This window comes from Carettochelys insculpta, chromosome 2, assembly GCF_033958435.1.
Source record: "Carettochelys insculpta isolate YL-2023 chromosome 2, ASM3395843v1, whole genome shotgun sequence".
Classification (NCBI taxonomy): domain Eukaryota; kingdom Metazoa; phylum Chordata; order Testudines; family Carettochelyidae; genus Carettochelys; species Carettochelys insculpta.
The window spans coordinates 71,635,973-71,655,921 of NC_134138.1; the positions used below are offsets into that span (position 1 = coordinate 71,635,973).

At 41.4% G+C, this 19,949-nt stretch overlaps 1 protein-coding gene across 3 annotated transcripts in view; it reads left to right on the plus strand.

The window, feature by feature from the left end:
• The window catches only part of CA8 (carbonic anhydrase 8), a 55,905-nt gene extending 38,454 nt beyond the window's left edge, over positions 1 to 17,451 (plus strand). Inside the window, exons 5-9 of one of the 3 annotated variants that reach the window (XM_074985764.1) lie at positions 362 to 424; positions 3,512 to 3,560; positions 6,128 to 6,240; positions 15,470 to 15,640; positions 16,440 to 17,451. In XM_074985764.1, the coding sequence (XP_074841865.1) occupies positions 362 to 424; positions 3,512 to 3,560; positions 6,128 to 6,240; positions 15,470 to 15,604 (360 nt within the window). In that variant the 3' untranslated portion in view covers positions 15,605 to 15,640; positions 16,440 to 17,451. The remainder of the gene's footprint in view (positions 1 to 361; positions 425 to 3,511; positions 3,561 to 6,127; positions 6,241 to 15,469; positions 15,641 to 16,439) is intronic. The other 2 variants (XM_074985765.1, XM_074985766.1) reach the window with 2 other exon arrangements.
• Positions 17,452 to 19,949: the final 2,498 nt, after the last annotated feature.

Sequence of the window (19,949 nt, forward strand, 5' to 3'; positions counted from 1 at the left end):
TCACAATGACTTTGACCCTTACAAGAAGCGTGGGTTCCACTAGTGAGGCAAAACAAGGTGAGTTCAAGCTTATCAATTTTGACTTTGACTTCTTTTTTAATTCTGTCGATTTCTGCTACTATTTTAAAATTACTTAAACCTTGTTCCATTCTTGCCAGTGGCTTTATTGTATGTGAAGTAGTACCTCTTGTTTGAAGTTACTGTGCAACAGAACACTGTAGTTGGTCAGTCCAGGGTTGTTTAACTCATCTATAAGCCAGCACTGAACTGGCCAGACTTGTTGACCTTTCTCTTTGTTTTCAGAAACAACACAGCCATGAAGTTCATTTTTTGGTTTGCTCCTTTGTTTGTTATGTTGCAGATAGGAAAGGAACATTTAGGCCTAAAGGCCATAACAGAAATTCTCCAGGACATCCAGTACAAGGTGAGACCTTATCTGAGGGAAACAAATATTTGACAGAGACGGATTGAATGGGGCAAGGGCAAAGAAGATAAAATAAAGCAGAGAGCACAGTGTCAGAAATGTTTGTACTAAGATATCATGTGGAAGGCATCACACAGTGGTCACCATTAAGAGTCAATATTTAACACTAGTTCCCACATGGTTACTACACTCATACTTCGCTATATGAGCACAATTGGTTCCCAATTTTCTGCTTGGAGGCGAAAACTCGTAAGAGGGACACTAAATTCACATTAAAATACATGTAAAAGTCTCTGGTTCCTAGTGGTCCTAACTCGGGGAAGGAGTGGCAGCAGATGGCACTGCTTTTGAAAGGTAAGTGAACCTTGGGGGTGGGGTTGCAGAGGGTTAAAGGCTGGGGACAGTTTGGGGCCATGAGTGGGAGGGAGGGTTAAAACCTGGTGGGGGTTTGGGTCAATGAGGCATACTGGGGTCATTAAGGCTGCGGTGAGTTGGGTCTGTGGGGTATGTGGGTGGGGGGTGGTGGTTTCAGGCTGCTGCAGGTTGGGTGTGCGGGGCCAGTGAGGGGGTCAGACTGTGGCTGGTTGGGGGCTGCAGAGCCAGCTGGAGGGGTCAGGCTGTGGCGGGTTGGGTCTGCGGGGCTGGCGGGGGGTTCAGGCTGTGGTGGGTTGGAACTGCGGGGAGGGGGTTAGGCTCATATTAACAGGGGAAGTTCACTCATCTAGTGAACTAAGGTAAGTATACGTGTCCCTCGTTTTAGCGAGTACTTGTAAGTAAAATACTCATTTAACGAGGCATGACTGTACACTTATTTCTCATTCTGACTGCATGAGACAGTTTTAATATCAGAATACCAGTAACTGTTCACAAATATTGACTTTTTAAATAATACCAACACTTGTGAACCTCAACCCCAAGAAAGATCTGTATGAATGTTCAGAGAACCCAAATGTCAGTATTTCCCAACCTGTCTAGTTTCAAGCTATACAAGAGCACAATATGCAGATTAAACATCCAGTCAAAATCATAACTGCAATATGTCCATAGCATAGTGGAACCCCATTAACTGGATTGTGCTAAGGGAGGCAATGGATAGATATGGCATTGAACTTGGATTCAGGGGAATGTGGGCATCCTAGCTGTAACATAGATGTATTACGTGACCATGGTCAAGACACTTAATTTCCCCATCTCTCTCTGTAAAGTGGGGATAGTAATTGTAAATGACTTTGAGACTGATGAATGAAAAGCACTAGGTAACCCTGAAAAGACCAAATCATAGGAATTTTAGGACCCAAGTATTATTATTAATCTGCATTGTAAATTTTGGTTGAGTTGAACAAAATCACATGTACTCCAGATGTAGTATATTTACAAACTGTTATTGTGTGTGTGTGTGTGTGTGTGTGTGTGTGTGTGTGTGTGTGAGAGAGAGAGAGAGAGAGATTATACAGAACTCTTTGGCTGTGTCTACACTAGCTCCCTACTTCGAAGGGAGCATGGTAAATAGGGTGTCGGGAGATTATTAATGAAGTGCTGTGGTGCATATGCAGCACTTCATTAAGCTAATTCTCCCCTCCGGCAACTTTGAAGTGTTAAACTTTGAAATGCCAGCTTGTGTGTAGCCGCGGCTAACCCGCCAGTACTTAGAAGTGCCTGGGCAACTTCGAAGTCCCTTTACTCCTCAAAATGCAGCACTTCATTAATAATCTTCTGCACCCTACTTACCATGCTCCCTTCAAAGTAGGGAGCTAGTGTAGACACAGCCTTTATGTTCTATTAGTTGCACAGATAAAAACTGGAAGATCATGAATGTCCGCTCATGAATCTAGGGGTCCAGCATGAAACATGCTTTGTGCATATTTACATTTATTTGCATTAAATGCATCAGCGTAGTCTTATATTATGAAGTGTCCACCAAAAATCACATCTTCAGTTTCAGACCAACTTTACCATAATCCAAACAGGCTGGTGAGACAATTTATGGCACTGTATCTGTTAATTTGCAGAACTGATAAGTTACACTCTTTTCTTGCAGACTTTGCAAGTCACAGAGTGCAGCACAGCACTTTCTGCCCTGTAGGCCTGATCCAAACTCATTGAAGTCAGCAGGAGGCAGTGGGCTTTGGACTGAATTTGTGTTAGACGTTTTGAAAGGGGAAATACAAATCCAGGATCTCAGGATTTGCCATGTGTATATGTAGGAGGGAACTAAATTTCAAATGCTTTGTTTTAAAGAGCACTTTTTGTAACTAATTTTAACGCAACTATTAATAATGCCTACGTGCTTCCAATTTAAAATAAAAATTAAATCAATTATAGCCAAGGAACAATTAACAGGATCTTCCTTAAAATGCTCTCCCTGGCCCATAGAGCAAAACAGACACTGCAGAGATTCTGCTACCTGATACTAAGCATAAATCTACATGCAGCATATAATAAAATAAACCTCCATGTGATAACATCACCCCCAGTAACTTTTTACTTTTATAAAGCGTAAATGTTTGTGTAAAATATCTTTTGTATAAAAGCCTCCAGTGCTTTGAAATTCACTTTTGAAAATCAAAGATACTTTCAGTTATGCAGTTAATTCTGTCCTTGGAGGATTGTTGCCATCCATGATCTCAAAGGGCACCTGCTATTAGGCAACTCTGGGCAGAATTTACCCTCAGAAATTTTGGAGTAAACAAGCTGCTTGAGATGAAGCTAATTTAGGGGCCAGTGTCTCAAGTTAGTTGCTTCACCTACGTGGACCTATACTGAAGCTAATGCAATGAGCTCTGCAGGATCAAAGCCTAAAAGATGACATCTTGCCAAAAAGAGAGAGAGAGACTAAGCTAGCAGTGATCTCCAAAAAAAAAAAAAAGGCTGTGTAGCCTTGGACAGAAAATATAAATTAAATGAATAAAAGGGTTATATAGCTGCAAGGACTAACGTAACAATAATTCAGTGGAGGCTGTCAGAAGAGGTTGTTAGGGACAGAAATTCAAGGATTACTATGATGACAACATTGAAAGGCTACTTGTTTCTCTTCAACATCTTTTTAATGAGAACTGGAGATGAGATGGATTTGTATTGATTTTTCAGGGGAAGTCCAAAACAATACCCTGCTTTAATCCCAACTCTTTATTACCAGGTAGGTGTTGTTTCATATTAAGTAAATCTTTACTTACTAGAGTACATGTACTGTTATATATATTGCATTCTGAACATTTGAAAACCTTGTGCCACTTTATAAAATCTTTTAGCATCTCAATCTTTTCTGGAGAACAGCTTTAATTTAGCTGAATTACTCACAAAACCCTCTGTAGATCTGGAGTCGAGTACTCCTTGGACCAGTGGTGGAGATGAACACTGTATGGCCATCAGCAATTTACCCATTAGGTATTGGTTATATTGGTGCAGTGCTCTCTACTCTCTGAGGCTGCAAGAGGGTCAACATTAGTACAGGTTGAACCTGTCTCTTTTGGTACTCTTGGGTCCTCACTGGTGCCAAATGAGAGAATTTGCAGAACCAGGGGAGGTTAATATTGTCTAGCACATTACCAACACTTCCACTGCTTGCTGGGCTCTTAAAAGACATTTAAGAATAAATTACAGCTAATTAACAGCACAGAACGCTGAAATCCAGAACTGGTGGCTGTAAACAAATTTTATGGGATCACGAAAAATTTGGCCACACTCATGATAAGTAGTTGTCCAGCTAACTAAAATCATGCTGGATTATGGATGTTGCTGGACAAGCAAGTTCCAGATTAGATAGACTTAATCTATAATTCTTTATACAGGCCTTTTTTTCCCCTAAACACCTACTGCACACATTTGGATAATGAATCTCCACAGCTCTTTTGGGCTTAATGTCAGTAGAAAACATGCCCACAAATCCTAGTATGCCTACATGCCTGCATATAGGTGACAGAGAAATTAAGTGTCTTGCCCAAAGTCACACAGCAAATAAGCCTTAGACCAACAAAGACAAATAAATGTAAAAAAACCCACTGCAGGGCATCATAAAAATTTGACTCCTTTTTGACCAATTCTACCCCTTTCCTCCAGCACAAAGCTTGTAAGGGCTGCCTCCATGCCAAACTGCATACCATTGTGTCAGTCCCTTTCCACATCAGATGCAAAACTACATTAAGAGAACATCATTAAGGTTGAGAAGTCAAGATAGGAAATACCAGAATTAATGCAGAATGCAGCCTTAAGCCACCCCCTGACACATTTGCATCACGGTAATTTTAATTACATACTGTTTTCTCCCACAAGACTGTGCTACCAGCTCTGCCTAAAATTAAGGACTAAGTTGTGGTTTTAATACTGTACCCCACAGGGTGAAGGTGAAGATGTTTGCAGAGGAAAAGTGTCTGTGGGAGAAATAGGAGAATGTATATAATGGTATCAGTACAGAGTACACCAAATGTTCTCCCTCAGGATGGTCAAGAGGCACATGTGGCTATGGAGGGAGAATGTAGCTATGGCTCTCACCATACCACCTCCTTCTCATGGGGTTTCTATTGCATTTTGTAGACCTATCCCTGCAGAAGCACAAGAATTTAAGTTCAGAATACTGAGTTCCTTGCACATCAGGGCCTGAAATCATATCTGATCACCTTTGAGCAGGCTATAGGAAATGAATTAACCGTCATCTTTACTTTTAAACATGCAGAGTTAGGCACAGTCTAGCCCTAAGGGAGGCAGCACTTACTAATGCTTAGAGCAGAGGACCAGGGACTCAAGAGATCTGGAACTGGTTTTCTACTCTGTTATATACTTACAGTGTGACTGAGGAGGTTCGCTCTCTGAACTTTGTTTTTCACATCAATATATGGATAACCATAGCCATTCTTGTGGATTTTAGTACAGTAAAACCCCAAGTTATGCAGGGGTTGTGTTCCTTGCAACCCCTGCATACCTCAAATTTCATGTAAGTTGGGGAGGGGGACCCCCTCCCTCCTCCTCTGAGCCTCTTGGAGCCTGGAGCCAGGCGCAGCGGTGCTTGGTCACATTCCAGTCTCCCGTTCAGCCGCAGGGAGCTGGGAGCCAGGCGCAGCAGTGTCTGGTCAGTTTCCTGGCTCCCTGCTGCTTGCGAGAGCCAGAAAACTCACCAGGTGCCCCTGTGCCTCGCTCCCTGCTCCCTGGGGCTGAGGGGCTTTCCCCACTGCCTCCTTCCTCCCTACAACCTCCTCCTCCCAGCTCCCAGGAGCCAGGCACATCAGCGCTTGGTCAGTTTCCTGGCTTCCCACTTGGGAGCTGGAAAACTGACCAGGAACTACTGCACTTGGTTCTCGGCACCCCAGGGACTCAGAGGAGAAAGGAGGGGAGAGGAGGGAGGTGGAGGGGGTGGGAATCCCTCAGCCCCGGGGAGCAGGGAGCCAGATGCAAAAGTGCCTGGTCAGTTTTCTGGCTTCCAACTGCTTGCAGGAGTCAGGAAACTGAGTGGGTGCTGCTGTGCCTGGCTCCCGGCTCCCTCGGGCTGAGGGTCTTCCCTGCCTCCTCCTAGCAGTGGCGCCTGCTGGCTTCCCCCAGCTGGGAGAAGCCAGGGGGAAGCTATGTTCCCACAGGCTCCAGCTTCCCACTGAGGTTTACTGTAAGATTAGATTCTTGGGTAGAATAGAGCATAAATTATAATAAAATCTTTATGTATATGCATAGAAACTCCCTACACACTATTTTAACATCAAACACTTCTTTTAATTCCAGATCCTCTTCTACGTGATTATTGGGTATATGAGGGCTCACTTACCATTCCACCTTGCAGTGAAAGTGTTACTTGGATATTATTTCGATATCCATTGACTGTATCACAACTGCAGGTAATAACTGTGCTTCAAGTGACCTTAGAATATGGTTCTGAACTAAAGGTTATAGCGTGCAAATATATAGCAGGATGTTATACCTGCTTTTCCTTGAAGATCCCATTAAATCTGTATATTGCATTTCAAGTAAAGGTTAAACCTTTAGAGTCAGTGAATGCATGGAAAGGTCAAAGATGGGGGAAAAATCTTATCATTTATCATCTACATTTAAAATAATTCTTTACTAAAGTGAAAGGAAGAAATCAATGAATAAAAGAAATTCAATCCTTTGTAATCAAAAGCTTTCAAATATCTTTCTTTTTGGTGCTAAAGGAACAAAGACATACAAGGAGACACTGTCTCCTAGAGAACGAAAATTGTCAATAGTGCAGGCTAACTATTGCTTTGGACTATATTTAACTTATTTTATGCATTTCTTTACCTTACACAATAAAAGTTGGCAAATGAACATTGTCAACATAAATTTAGTCCTTTTAAAAATATAATGTACAATACTTGTATAATACTTTAATAATACTTATAAGCCTTTTGCACAACAGAAAAATGCCAAAGAAAACTGTTCATGCTGAACAAATAAATATTCTTCTGCAGTGTTTTAAACCCAGTCATAGGAACAAACCAGCAATAAGCAGGATGAACCTACATATAACAAAGACGGGGAATGCATTGATTTTTCATTATCCACGATGACAGAAGTCAAAACAGTAGAGACAAAAGCATAAACAGTGACAAACCAGATTTTAAAAATTTTTTCCCTTTTAATAATCTAACATAGTATGTGTAACACCAGTAAAGAAAATTATTTATTCACAATTTATTTTAAATTGATAATTTGTCATATTAAAATACTAATCCAAAATTTAATTTATTGATCATAAGATAAAAAAGCACTAGCTCTCATAATTTTATTTTAGGGTAAGTGTCTGTAACTTAAAAATATCTAATCATGAGTCTAATGCTTATTTTCTTGCTGAAAGGCCAGATTTCATGACAGATTAGCAGTGATTGGAAAGAATCAGTGTACTCAGAATAACTGTTGTTAAAAATACACTCTGTATTATATATATTTCAACTAATGTAACCATCCTAGTATGATATTGTTAAAGGTCTTAAATAGGAATGTAAATGAAATAATACTGGGACTATCATCTGTGGCCTTGCATTCTGCTTTACACAACTTTGATATCCCATATTCTGTATCTTCTGATATAGTCAATACAGTATTTTAGTATGTAAAGAAAACCATTAACACAATGCACACAAGTGAGCATGCTAATAGAGTATATAGGCTGTTGTGGAGAGAAATTTACTAAATATCTTTTCATCACAGAAATTCCTGGAGATTCTGGTATTTGGTAGAACTATTGCTAGCCATATAAGGGAGGCTATTTACCTAATGAAATAAGAAGACTAAGGTGTCCCTTATTCACCTTGATAAATGGCCAGTTTAGCCAGATGTCAATAGCCCAGGGAACCCTGTGTCCTGTTAGCTAACCATGTAGTAATTCAGTATATGATAGGCAATACGTGCACAGTGCCTGGCACAATTTCAGCTACCTACATCGTGATGATTCCAAATTAGTTAAGACACAGCATAAAACATCAAGAAGTCATGTGGCTGCTACCATGAAGATGCACAAATTTCACAGCGTGGGTTGAAAAATGGAAATAGTTGCTAGATCCTGGGCCCTTTAAGTCATGACCAGAGGCCCATGCAGCATGCTTCCGGCAGCTCTGGGAGCTGGTGGGGAGGGGAGAGAGGTGCAGGCTGTGTGGCGCAGAAGATGCAGAAGGTTGGCTGCCTCTGACCTGCCCCTTCCACCCAAGCCACTGCTCCTTCCTGGAGCACAAAGCTGGGCCTTCCTCACCTTGCCTGAGGCCCAGAAAGCCTGTTGGTCCCCCTAGGTACACATCACATGTGTGTCAAGTATCAGAGGGGTAGCCGTGTTAGTCTGGATCTGTAGAGCAACGAAGGGTCCTGTGGCACCTTATAGACTAACAGAAAAGTTTAGAGCATGAGCTTTCGTGAGTTAACTCACTTCTTCAGATGCAGCATCTGAAGAAGTGAGTTAACTCACGAAAGCTCATGCTCTAAACTTTTCTGTTAGTCTATAAGGTGCCACAGGACCCTTCGTTGCATCACATGTGTGTGTCATCCTTGAGTTGTACTCTGTGCTTTTCAGCTGCAGCTAAAGATCTAGACTATTGTGCATGTGAGTGCATGTGACAGATTCCATTTAAAGCAAGGGTGCTGGGGCTCAGAGACTTGGTGTGGGTCTGGAGCTGGAATGTTGGCTCACCCCACTACAGGGGGAAGACTGGAGTCTCATCACAAGCCAGATCCAAGTAAGCCAGGGCCATCTGCAAACTGTAGGTTCTCTACCCCTGATTTAAGGGGATGTCAGAAGCACAAAGATTATTGAGTTCAGAAAGGAGAATAAGAGGACATATAATAGAGGTAGATTATATAAAATTCTAATGATATAGAGAATATCAGTATACTACTCCATATATTATCCATTCCCATATGCAAGAATAGGGAAGCATTCAATGAAACCAAAAGTGGCAAATTAAGTGCTTTGAAAGAAAACATTTTTTCAAATAAAATAATTAATTCCTAGAACTTTTTTCTGAGGGACATTGTTGAAGAAAATGACTTCCTACATTATCATAACAGAATCAGATAGTTATAGGAAAAATAATAATAACATCTGCAATTATGCCACAGAGGAGACAAATTATAGGGCTATCTACCTTCATGCTTCAGGACTAAGAAGATCAGTTGAATGGCACTGAAAGAAATATCCTTCAGTAGCACAGTGTTACAAAATCAGGCCTGCTAGAGGGTCTTTTTACTTTCCTCTGGTTCTTTTGGTAACGAGCACTGGACAGGATAATGGACTGGATGGGCCAATGGTCTGTTTTGATTTAACAATTCCTATGCTCTATGATTAGAGGGACCAAACAGATCATTTTAACATAATGTGATGCTAAAGGACATATGGAAGAAAATGGGAAAAGATGATAAAGTTTATGTAACACATTTAACATGCTCATTCCTATACATGCCAATACATTTTCATTTGTGCTTAATATGAGCATAAAAATAGTAGAGAAGTCATTGTATAAACATAGACTTCATTGTGATTGGCTGATAAGGATTCCAATGAATTGACCTGATTCTCTTACTTAAAATACTTTAGTGTATTGCACTGACTACAGTAGAGTTAGCAGAAAGGTAGCACTTTAAAGACTTACAGAATGATTTATTCGGTGATGAGTTTTTGTGGAACAGACCCACTTCTTCAGATCCTTCAGGATGCCTCTTTTGAAAGAGGAATGCAAGTGTTGACACAGCCTACACCTCTGTCTAAGTGTTTAGGCAAAATTCTGAAAAAATAGAGTGGTGTTTTTGTCAGCAGCTGTGATATAAATGAAGAGCTGTTTCCACACAGTATTTACAACACAGCTAAGAGCTTTAGCCTGGTTTAGGGTTCGACCTAGTTAACTTTGTTGGCTTGAATTGGTTCCCAGTAAAAGTCTAAGGCTATGTTTATACTACAAAAAATTCGAATTTATGAAATTCAGATTTGTAACACTGGGGCTGTGTCTACACTACCACCTTCCTTCAAAGGGAGGATGGTAAGTAGGATGTTGAGAGTTTACTAATGAAGTGCTTTGAGGAGTAAAGGGACTTTGAATTTGCCCCAGCACTTTGAAGTACCAGCAGGTGAGCTGCAGCTAGACGTGAGCCAGCATTTCGAAGTTTAAAACTTCAAAGTTGCCGTGGGGGAGTGGAATTTGCTTAATGAAGTGCTGCGTATGCAGCACAGCACTTCATTAGTAAACTCCCAACACCCTAATTACCATCCTTCCCTCGAAGGAGGGTGGTAGTGTAGACAAGCCCTGGGTTTTGTAAATTCAAATTGAGTATGCTCACTTCCCCACAAATTCGAGTTAGTGCTGCTGCACTAAATTGCCAAAGATCAACTGTTACAGCAGTGCATCGTGGGAACCTATCCCACAGTTCCCTTGGCTCTGTAGCATTCTGGTTTTGCTGGTGCAGTATGGGGAAAAAAATGCCCCACAAATGGTTGTGGGTATGTGATGTCATCTTCCCATATTGCATCCTCTGAAATCTTTGCTGTGGGGCTAGGGGAGATTTCCCCTGTCGATAGCCAGCCCCTAAAATCTTTACTGCAGGTGGGAGTCTTCCCTCCCATCGACAGCCAACCCCTAAAATCTTTGCTGGGTGGGGAGACTTCTCCCTGTCAACAGCCAGCTCCCCAAATTCTTTGCCATGGGGCGGAGGGGGGAGGGAGACCGGTCTGAAAGAAAATGAATTTGCATTCCTGATACCATTCAAGTTCAAATTTGCAGGCTTCCTGTTACCTGCACACCTGGAGAGCATTGGAAGTGCAAGTGGCCAGAACAGAGAACTCTGGGTCATTGCGGGATACATGTGGGGTTACCTCTGGAGGCCAATAAAACCAGTTTAAACATAAACTGTTTCCACACTACCATGAATCCAAATGCTTACATTCAAACTTCCCATTAATCCCTCTCGGGTTTTTCGAGAAGAATTTTGGCCATAGCACTCCCTAAATTCAACATAATAGTATTTAATGTGTGAACAGTCACAATTTAAAATTGAGCTAAGTTCCTTAAAATTGAATTTATGCTGTAGTGTAGACATAGCCAAAGGGAGTTTTAGGATGGATTTTAATAGGAAGAGGATTAGGCCTTCTTATTCACTCCAAAAGTCAGCTCACGCAGCCTGGAACAGAACATGGATGAAACTCTCTGTACCTGGAGCTCCCCAGTGCCAGGTGGAAGAGATGTGTACTAAAAGAGGCAGCCACCTCCACTTAAACATCCTTTTCTGCTCAGGGCCTAGCAGAGGACATTTCGCAATGTTGATTCCTGAGGGAGCAGGGAGGCATGGAAAGGCTGGGAGAGAGAGGCAAACTACTTCATATTGGGTGGGATAGGGCAAGTGAGCCACACAGTTTCCCATCTCTTCTCCATGGAAGTTATTTTGGAAAGTCAGTTTAGATCAGGCCTGTATTATCTTACCCAATGAGCCACTTCCTCAGTGGTCGTGAGGATAGTCATGACTAGCAGAGCCCATGCAGCGTGTGTGGCCTCAAACCATGCTGCCAGGAATAGGACAGGCAGTGTGCGTCTGCACAGCAAAGTGATTTTGGAATAACAGCTGCTGTTCCGAAATAACTTTGCAAGCACCTCCACAATGCAACTGCAATTCTGAAATAATTTTGAAATAGTGGCTGGCTTATTTTGAATTTGGTAAACCTCATTCTATGAAGAAAACAATCTATTTCAAAATGCATATTTTGAAATAGGGGCTGTGTTGACAGGGAATAGGTGCTATTTGAAGTAAGCTTTAATGTGTCCAAGGGTTCTGTTTTGAAGTAGGCTGTATTGTGCCTGGATGCTCTATTTTGAAATAGCTGAGCACTATTTTGAAACATTTTGGCTGCGTCTACACTATCAAGTTCTTTCGTTTTCAAAAACGTGAGGCATCTACATGCAAAATGCACTCTTTCAATCTGAAACCGAAAGATGGCTTTTTCCGGAAGCCCTCTTCTGCTCCTGGATCAGGAAGAAATACCTTCTTGCAAAAGCTTCTTCCAAAAGAGAGCATGTGTGGGTACTCCGCAGGCCCCTTTTTCAGCAGGGCAGTCCTTGTGGCACTGGATTTTTCGATCCCAGGCCTGTTCTATCGAAAATGTAGGGTCTGTGTGGATGCCCTCTATTGAAAGAGTGGATCGATTTTTTGATCCACTTTTTTGTATATGGACGCATTCTTTCAAAGGAAGCTTTTTCGGAAGAGATCTTCCGGGAGATCACTGTAGCATAGAAGTAGGCTTTGTGTGTAGATGTGTGATTTCAGAATAAGCTAATCTCTTTGGCTAGGGCTACACTGTAGCCATATCATGAAATAACTTACGCAATTTGCACTGTGCAAATTGTGTAAGTTATTTCGAGGTAACTTATTTCGAAGTTGGTACTGTTTCAAATAAGTGCCTTTTTTTTGAACTTCCTGCTACCCCTCTCATGCCAAGGGGTAGTGGGAACAAAATAACTCACTTGAAATAGCCTTGCCATTTTGAACGTGGTGTTTAGCCACAGAGTTTCTATTTTGAGACACAAATGTATCCTGATATAGCTTATTCCAAAATAATGCTGCTGTGTAGACATAGCCACAGACAGCGGGGCTCCAAAGCTGATGTAGAAGCACAGTGCACAGTAGTTCAATGGCCTGTCCATCTGCAGATCAAAAGTTTGTGATAGGGCCCCAGAACACAGTGGGGTGGGTATTTTTAAGAATTTATTTTAAAAGCTATGACTGAAAAGCCAAGCATTTAAGGCTAAAGCTGAATACTCAGATTTTGCATCTAAATAATGATGCAAGGAGTTTTTAGAGATGTGATTTTACAGAATTCAGCCACAAACTAAATAAATAATTTAAAGCAAATTTTAGACTAAGGTCCTGTAGACATTGTAAAGCCCAGCTGGTTTTGCCAGTAAATTCCGGGTTGGCATATGTCTGTTAAATGGTTTTTATTACTACTTCATGTCTCTTTCACAGGTTCAATGTTATATTAATGGGTCTGGCAAGTTGGAAGGATTTTCACTTTTAAGTTAACTGTTAACAGATACACTTGGGGGAAGAGGTTTTGGGGAGTGGGGAAGAGTCATCTGTTTGCAAACTGCAACAGCCTGTTGAAAGAGTTTTCAGAAACTATCAGAACAGGGATAAGTAGAGGGGAGATGGTGAGCACTAAGACCCAGGGGAGACATTGCCTCCCTTTGCCTCTTATACCCACCTCCTCGGACTGCAGCACATTTGAAGTTGCAGCAGTGGATATTTCGAAAATATGGGCCTTACAGAAAGACTTCTTCCCGCTTGCCTGGTTTCTATTTGAGGCCTCCAATTCTCCAAAGAGCAGAGGAAAGCTGCACTCTTGTGAAGTGCTTCTTCTCAAACAACAGTGATTTCCGACTGTTCCAGTATTGATTCAGTTCAGCTCTGGTGGAAGAAGCCACCTTCAGAAGGCCACTCGCGACTTCTAGCGGCACTTGCCTTCTGCAGGCTTTTTCAGCCGCCAGACCTGTAATGTGTTTATTTTGAGTTTGAGCTGTATAATCATAAAATAAACAGGAAAAAAAAAACCCTCCAAGAAGAGATGCCTGTATTCTAGCTCAATTAATACAATGACTCTGCCTTTAAAAGCATTCTGCAAGAGCCTTCCCACATTTCCCTCCTTTCATCTTTGCATTCCGAGCTCTCTCCTTACATCTCAGGTGGTAGCAGCACCATGCAAGTGATGTCAGAACATGCTGCTGTCTGTGGAAAGAGAATCTCAGCTGCAGGGAAGAGCTAGTTGCTAAATCAAACACATAAATCTGGAAAGAATTGAACCTGTGCTGCTTTATAGAAATAAGTGTGACCCTGGTTATCTTGTAAATAATAATAAGAAAGGTGTCCCCATCCAATGTAGCAGCTACAAAGATTTTAAAAAATACTACTGGCCACCTTGGAATACACCACTCTCCTAAGTATCTGGGGTTAGATTTACATGCCCCTTACTCTCTGTTATATGTGCATAGAGGAGGTGACACCCTTTCGCCCTTGAGGCTGGCAGAGCCCTTCCTGTATGGTGTGAGATCTGTGCTGTAGGAGAGAGTGGAAACATAGTCATTCAGGAGGATGAATGGATAGACCTGGCAGGGATACACACCATCCAGCTTCCTACCCAACATCTCAGTCTCACAGAAGTTACATGGAAATGTTAGTCCCAGGATCCATCACTTTTACTGTGGAGCACCAGTCTTGGGAGACAGTGGAGGCTGATTGCTGGCGAATTGGGTGGCAGGACAGAGATACAGAGTCTCGACATTAAACGGCAAATTTTTCAAGTGGTTTTCTACACAAAATGGAGTCGCTGAGAGAATCGGGTTTCTATGCGAAAACCTTCTTGAGTGAGTATTACTCTGAGCAGGGAGAATGAGCCCTCTATATTTTATTACTATGCCAAAGAAAATAAATGTAATTCTTCTATGAAGTGTAATTATTTAACAAATAACTCCTTGATGTGACTTTCCTTCTCCCATTACGTTCTTTTCTGTATAAAAGGCGTGATTTGCAGTCATTTAAAATCCTAGTTTAAGAACAAACTGTGTAAAAGGAGAGTGCAACTGCAGCAAGGTGCACAGATTTCAGCAACGCTGCTGGAGCCTACCTTTTGTCTCCTGCCTACCACATACATCACTATGAGCTCACCCTCTGGCACTGTTTCTGATCTCACAGAGGCCTTAAGCTGCTCTTAAAGGAGTCATTTCTGATTTACTGTCACCTGAGACCAGAATGAGCCCCCCCGCCCCCACACCCCCTGTAGTGTTATTGCATACACAGGAGTTGATCTAGAATGAAATACAAGACAGAATGTTGTGCAGGGTGGCAGGTAGATGAATTGTCAGGCATGGCAGAAAACATTGTCTGTGTCCTCTCCTTTCTTCACAAATCCAAAATGCACAAGCAAAATACAACTGCAAAAACTAACACACCAGGGATTTGGTGTTCCCAAATGTTGGCAGTTAGGATAACTGTCCCAATCCCCTCATCCTATAGACTGGCCCTGAATACGTGTCCCAAAGGAGTGCCGATAAGGTTAGATAAAATGCAGGGATTAGCTTTTAAAACCATACGCACACAGTTACATATTCTGCATGTGCAATTGTATTTTTATTTACAAGGTGATCATGTATTTAAAAAAATTGGCTCAGAATACCATGTTCTTACAGACATGGACTAATCTGCATTTTCCCCGTTATATTCAGTTCTGTTGACTTAATTTTCAAGAGAAGTCTCTAAAATTGTGTAGGGAGATATGAATGTCCCAATATTTATATGAATGTCCCAACATTTGGTAAGTGCTTTTTCAAGAGCAAGTTGCAGCTTGAGCTGGAACCGTTTAGGACATTCTGCACACAATTAAGTAGATGGACATCTGTTGGAAATGTAGTTTGTGTACAAATTAATTTATGCACACAGTTAGTTTGTTATGAGAACATATAGGCTTAGTTATTTAGATATTCAAAACCACACATCCAACTTAGAGTTCAGGCTGCTTCTGATCATTGACTCCACAGTGACCAAGCTGTCTAAAATATGCTGTGTGTCCTTTCTTTGCTTTTTCAGATAGAAGAGTTTCGAAGATTGAGGACACATGTTAAGGGTGCAGAACTTTTAGAAGGTTGTGATGGAATATTAGGGGATAACTTTAGACCAACTCAGCCACTTAGTGACAGAGTCATCAGGGCTGCTTTCCAGTAGCAGAATTAAAAACAGTGAAAACTAAACTTTATTCAGGTAAGTGAAAGTTCAACAGAAAAACAAAGGTGGGGAATAAGTTTATCTGAACAGTTTTTGTGGCAGAGGTTGTGTCTTAGGGCATGCCTACACTGTTTTGTTTTTTTTTTTTTTTGGAAGAAAAACCCCTTTTTTCCTGAACCTCCTCTCCCTGCAAAGCGTTCATACAGCCGAGCAGGATAATTTGAGATGAGAGTTTTTTCCTGGAAATAATTACTCCAGCTCTGCAAACGAGTTTTGCCAAAATGCTTCTGCAGCTTTCAAGGTAGAAAAGGAATGTATGTAAATAAAGCACAGCTATTATCGATTCATCTGAAGGCTCCTTTTCCAATGCTGTGGCTGTGAACCACGGCTGTAAGGAAGAGTGCGCCACTTCACAATTCTAAGGCTGTGTGAATGTGATTTTCTGACATTATTTATTTAGACATTAGAACATTGAATTAAGTAATGTCAAAAAAAACCTTGCAGTGTAGGCATAGCATTTGGAAGCAATGCTTTTCGACAAATGCTGTAATTTGTCTAAATTTGTCCAAATTTATTTTAATTTTTCACGACCACAGTATATTTTACCTTTATTTGCTCTCCCAAACACCTTCTAATAATTAGGTTCCCTAAAGACTCCGTCCAAACTCAGTAAAGTCAATTGGGGTCTTTTCGTTGATTTCAGTGAACATTGGATTGTGTTCTATCAGAGCAATTTGGTGTTCTTTGACAAGAAGTGTGCTAAACCTGAAGAGAAGTAATACATTTGCTTAGTGATGTGGATTCACTAGTTGATTTTCACATTTTGTATTTTTAGGACTCCTGCCACCAATGAGTCATTTTACTATTACAGAGCCCTGCTGCTTGAGACTGATAAAGATGGAAGCAGATGACCTCGTCTCAAAGGAGAGTTGTTTCATTTGGATCTCCTCTGTTAAAACATTTTTCTTTTACTCCAAATGCTACACACTTGGGCACAGCCAATGCATGCAGAAGAGGATGCTGAATAATTGACTCTTTCATAGCTAATGTTAATCTGGCACTCCATTAATCAGAGTAGTTGTGGTTGTTCCTTACCTCATCAATGTTTTTTGCTTCCTCTAGCTGGAGGAACAAGAAGTAAAAGATGACTTTGGGTCCAGTGCATCCGCACAAATACACATTGGAACCGTCACCACTCATGTTAGTTAATCAAAACTCTCAGTCTAGTTTCCCTTACCTTATATTTAAAAAAGTCCTCCATATTCCAATGTAATTCATCAAACCTCATCGCATTTAGATAATCAACATACTATAACAGAAGCTTGGTGATTGGATATACTGACTCTGAATAAAGGAGAACTTACTGTCCAGACAAATTGGTGCCTTGGAAGGAAAGGATCAGCCTACAAATTTTTATTGGGGAATCTGCGATAGAAAATGGCCTCAACTTGATACCCAATGTTAAGATTTAATAGCCCTCCAATATTGTCAAAATGGATCATTTTCCAGATGCACAAGCTACTCACTTGCTTTCTATGACTCATGATGCAAAACCTGCAGACAACTCCACAGCTACAATCGACTCCCAACATACATTTCAGTGTCTGTGGGTCATACATAGGCGTGTCACTACGAATGCCCAATTATGTTGGTGAAATGAGACAATCACTATGCTTCATGAATGAACTCACACAGAACAGATGATAAAAATGAAGAACTCCAGGTCAACCACAGCCAAACACTTTTCACAAAGTGATCACTCCATCTTTGACCTCTGAGTCCTCGTCCACAAAGGCAACCTACACAGTACCTTCAAAACATGAGTTGGGAAGCTTAAATTGGTAACATATTTAGGCACTAAAAATCGTGGGGTCAGACTTTATCTATGTTTGTGCATTTAAAGCGCTGCTCCAGCAGTGAGGTCATGTTCTCCCAGCACTCTAGGTGTACCACTGCCACAAAGAGAGTACCTAGTGTCACTGAGAGCCTTTTTATACAGGTGTTTTACACTGCTGTAACTTGTTGCACGCGCCACGTGCGTGTGTGTGTGTTTGCATCCCTGATCGAGAAATTAGAGGCACTAAAGAGGCAGTGCAGATAAGACGGCAGTAAAGACACCAGATTTATGGCTCATTACAACAGTCTGTAATCCCTGGACTCTCCTTTGTTCTATGATGGGCAGAGGTGCTAAGTGTCTGCTTTCACCTTGAATAGTCTCTTGCAGCATGTCTTAACTCCTTATGCTTAACATTTTGTACTCAGCTGTGACACTCCCAGCACCTTTTCCAGACCTGAAGCGGAGCTCTGTGTAAACTCAGCAGAATCTGAAGAAGTGGGTCTGTCTCATGAAAGCTCGTCACCTAATAAATCGTTCTGTTAGTCTTTAAAGTGCTACATGACTGTTGTTTTGTTTTGTTAGAATACAGGCTAACTATTACTATTACTATTCAACAAAGTATTTTTTTTTTTTGCCAACAGAAATTGGTTCAAAAAAAGCTATTACTTTGCCCATCTTGCCTCTGTTATATCCTGGGACCAAAAAGGCTACAACAAAACTGAAAACAAAAACAAAATAGAAAAAATAATGATATTCTGCTCAGCCACTAAGAAAAGTTATCACCCTGGGCAAATGGATGAGTAGAACATCTATAAAACTTCCCTAGCCTGGACTGTCTTACTGTTGTACCAAAATAAACTCCAACTAAAAGAGCAATTAGCTCACAGTTATCTGCTACAACACTTAGCCCTGCAGGAAGAACCGAATACATAAAAGCAACAATTTAATTAGCCTCACACGTCTTCAAAACCACTGGTTAAAAAGAAAAGAAGCACATTTTGTATCTCACTTGGAATGCCACAGTTTTGTTTGGTATACGTTGATGGGAAGAGCACCTCAAAATCCAGGCTGAGTGTAAAATCTCAGCCTGATTAAGTTAATACCAAAACTCACACTTGACTTCAGTGGGACCAAATTTCATCCCTCATCTTTATGAGATCATGGCTTGGTTTCCAGCTTCCAATCATGAGTAACAAAGCAAGTGACCAGGTAGAAGGTGGTTTGTTAGGTAGTTTGGTGACTTGAAACTGGACAAAGGAGTCATTAAAATCATAGGATTATAGAATCATAGAATTCTAAGGCTGGAAGGGACCTCAGGAGGTCATCCAGTCCAGCCCCCTATCTGAAGCATGGTCAATCCCAACTAAATCATCCCACCCATGACTGTGTCAAGCCAGGACGTAAACATGTCTACGGATGGAGATTCCACAACCTCCCTTGGTAACGCATTCCAGTGCTTCACCACCTGCCTGGTAAAATATTTTTTTTCTAATATCCAACCTATATTTTTCCCTCTGTAACTTCAGGCCATTGCTCCTTGTTCTGCCATCTGTCACCACTCAGAATAGTCTCTCCATTCTCTTTAGGAAGTTGAAGGCTGTTGTCAAATCACCCCTCAATCTTCTCTTCTGCAAACTAAATAAGCCCACATTTCTTGGCTTCTCTTCATAGGTCGGGTACTCCAGCCCCTTAATAATTTTTCTTGCCCTCTGCTGAACCCACTCCAGTGCATCCACATCTTTTCTATACTGGGGGACCCAGAAGTGGATGCAGTACTCCAGATGTGGCCTCACCCGTGCTGGCTAGAAGGGAATAATAACTTCTGTAGATCTGCTGGAAATGATTCTTCTAATGCACCCCAATATGCCATTAGCCTTTTTGGCTACAAGGGCACACTGTTGACTCACATCCAGCCTCTCATCCACTGTAATCTCCAGGTCCTTTTCTGCTGTACTGCTTCTTAGCCGGTTGGTCCCCAGCCTGTAACAGTGCTTGGGCTTCTTCTATCCTAAGTGCAGGACTCTGCACTTCTCATTGTTGAACCTCATCAAATTTCTTTTAGCCCAATCCTCCAGTTTGTCTAGGTCACTCTGGACCCTATCTCTACCCTCCAATGTAATTACCTGACCCCCTAGCTTAGTGTCATCTGCAAATTTGCTGAGTGTCCAATCCATCCCCTCATCCAGGCCATTGATAAAGATGTAGAGCAATACTGGCCCTAGAACTGATCCTTGGGGCACTCTACTTGAAACTGACACCAACCAGACACTGAGACATTTACCATTACCCATTGGGTCTGTCCATCAAACTAGCTTTCTATCCATCTTACAGTCCATGTATCCAATCCATACTTCCGTAACTTATGGGGAAGAATGTTGTGAGAGACTATCAAAAACTTTGCTAAAGTCAAGGTATATCACATCCATTAACTTCCTCATGTCCACAGAGCCAGTTACTTCATCATAGAAACTAATTAGATTGGTTAGGCATGACATAGAATCATAGAAC